Source organism: Bison bison, unplaced genomic scaffold (assembly GCF_000754665.1).
Source record: "Bison bison bison isolate TAMUID 2011002044 unplaced genomic scaffold, Bison_UMD1.0 scf7180017864492, whole genome shotgun sequence".
Taxonomy (NCBI): domain Eukaryota; kingdom Metazoa; phylum Chordata; class Mammalia; order Artiodactyla; family Bovidae; genus Bison; species Bison bison.
The window spans coordinates 4,467,637-4,468,228 of NW_011495051.1; the positions used below are offsets into that span (position 1 = coordinate 4,467,637).

The 592-nt window shown below is 61.8% G+C and overlaps 1 protein-coding gene across 10 annotated transcripts in view; it reads left to right on the forward strand.

Moving 5' to 3' along the window:
* The window catches only part of CATSPERD (catsper channel auxiliary subunit delta), a 37,449-nt gene that overhangs the window by 30,602 nt on the left and 6,255 nt on the right, over window positions 1-592 (forward strand). For all 10 annotated transcript variants that reach the window (XM_010828203.1, XM_010828193.1, XM_010828194.1 and 7 more), the window contains one exon: window positions 221-404. In XM_010828203.1, the coding sequence (XP_010826505.1) occupies window positions 221-404 (184 nt within the window). The remainder of the gene's footprint in view (window positions 1-220; window positions 405-592) is intronic.

Below are 592 nucleotides of genomic sequence, written 5' to 3' on the forward strand. Positions count from 1 at the left end.
CCAGAATTAAATCGACACCCGCTCTCCCACCTTACCCTCACCCGGTCAGTGCCCGCTGTCCCTACCTGCCACTGGGAATCAGGGTTGAATGTCCCAGAGGCGTCAGCTTTGGGGTGGTGGTGGGAGAAGGCGTCCGCCCCCAGACGAGATGGTTTCACCAGCCCGGCATAGCTGGGCCCCCTGGCCTCCCACAGCCTCGCCTGTACGTGCCTTGTCCCAGGTGGCGCGAAGGCAAGTTCCAGGAGGTGGTGGAGGCCGAGTATGTCCTGCTGGAGATGAACGGGCTGTTCACCTACACGTACTCCCTGACGGCCGGCACGGCAGGCTGCAGTGCCCAGCCACAGAACTGGACCACCATCACCAAGATGGCTGGCGACACAGCGTCCTTCTCCTGGGACCGTGAGGTAAGGCCTGCGCTCTTGAATAGTCCCAGGGCAGGCCTGGGAAGGCGACTTCCGGTCCTGCGCAGTGTGTGCTGGGAGCCGGCTCGACCTGTTCAGGCTGCTGCTAACCGAACACCAGAGACCCCAGGGGCTTTTAAGAGCAGCATCGGTTTCTCACGGATCTTGGAGGTTGAAGTTCAACATCAAGG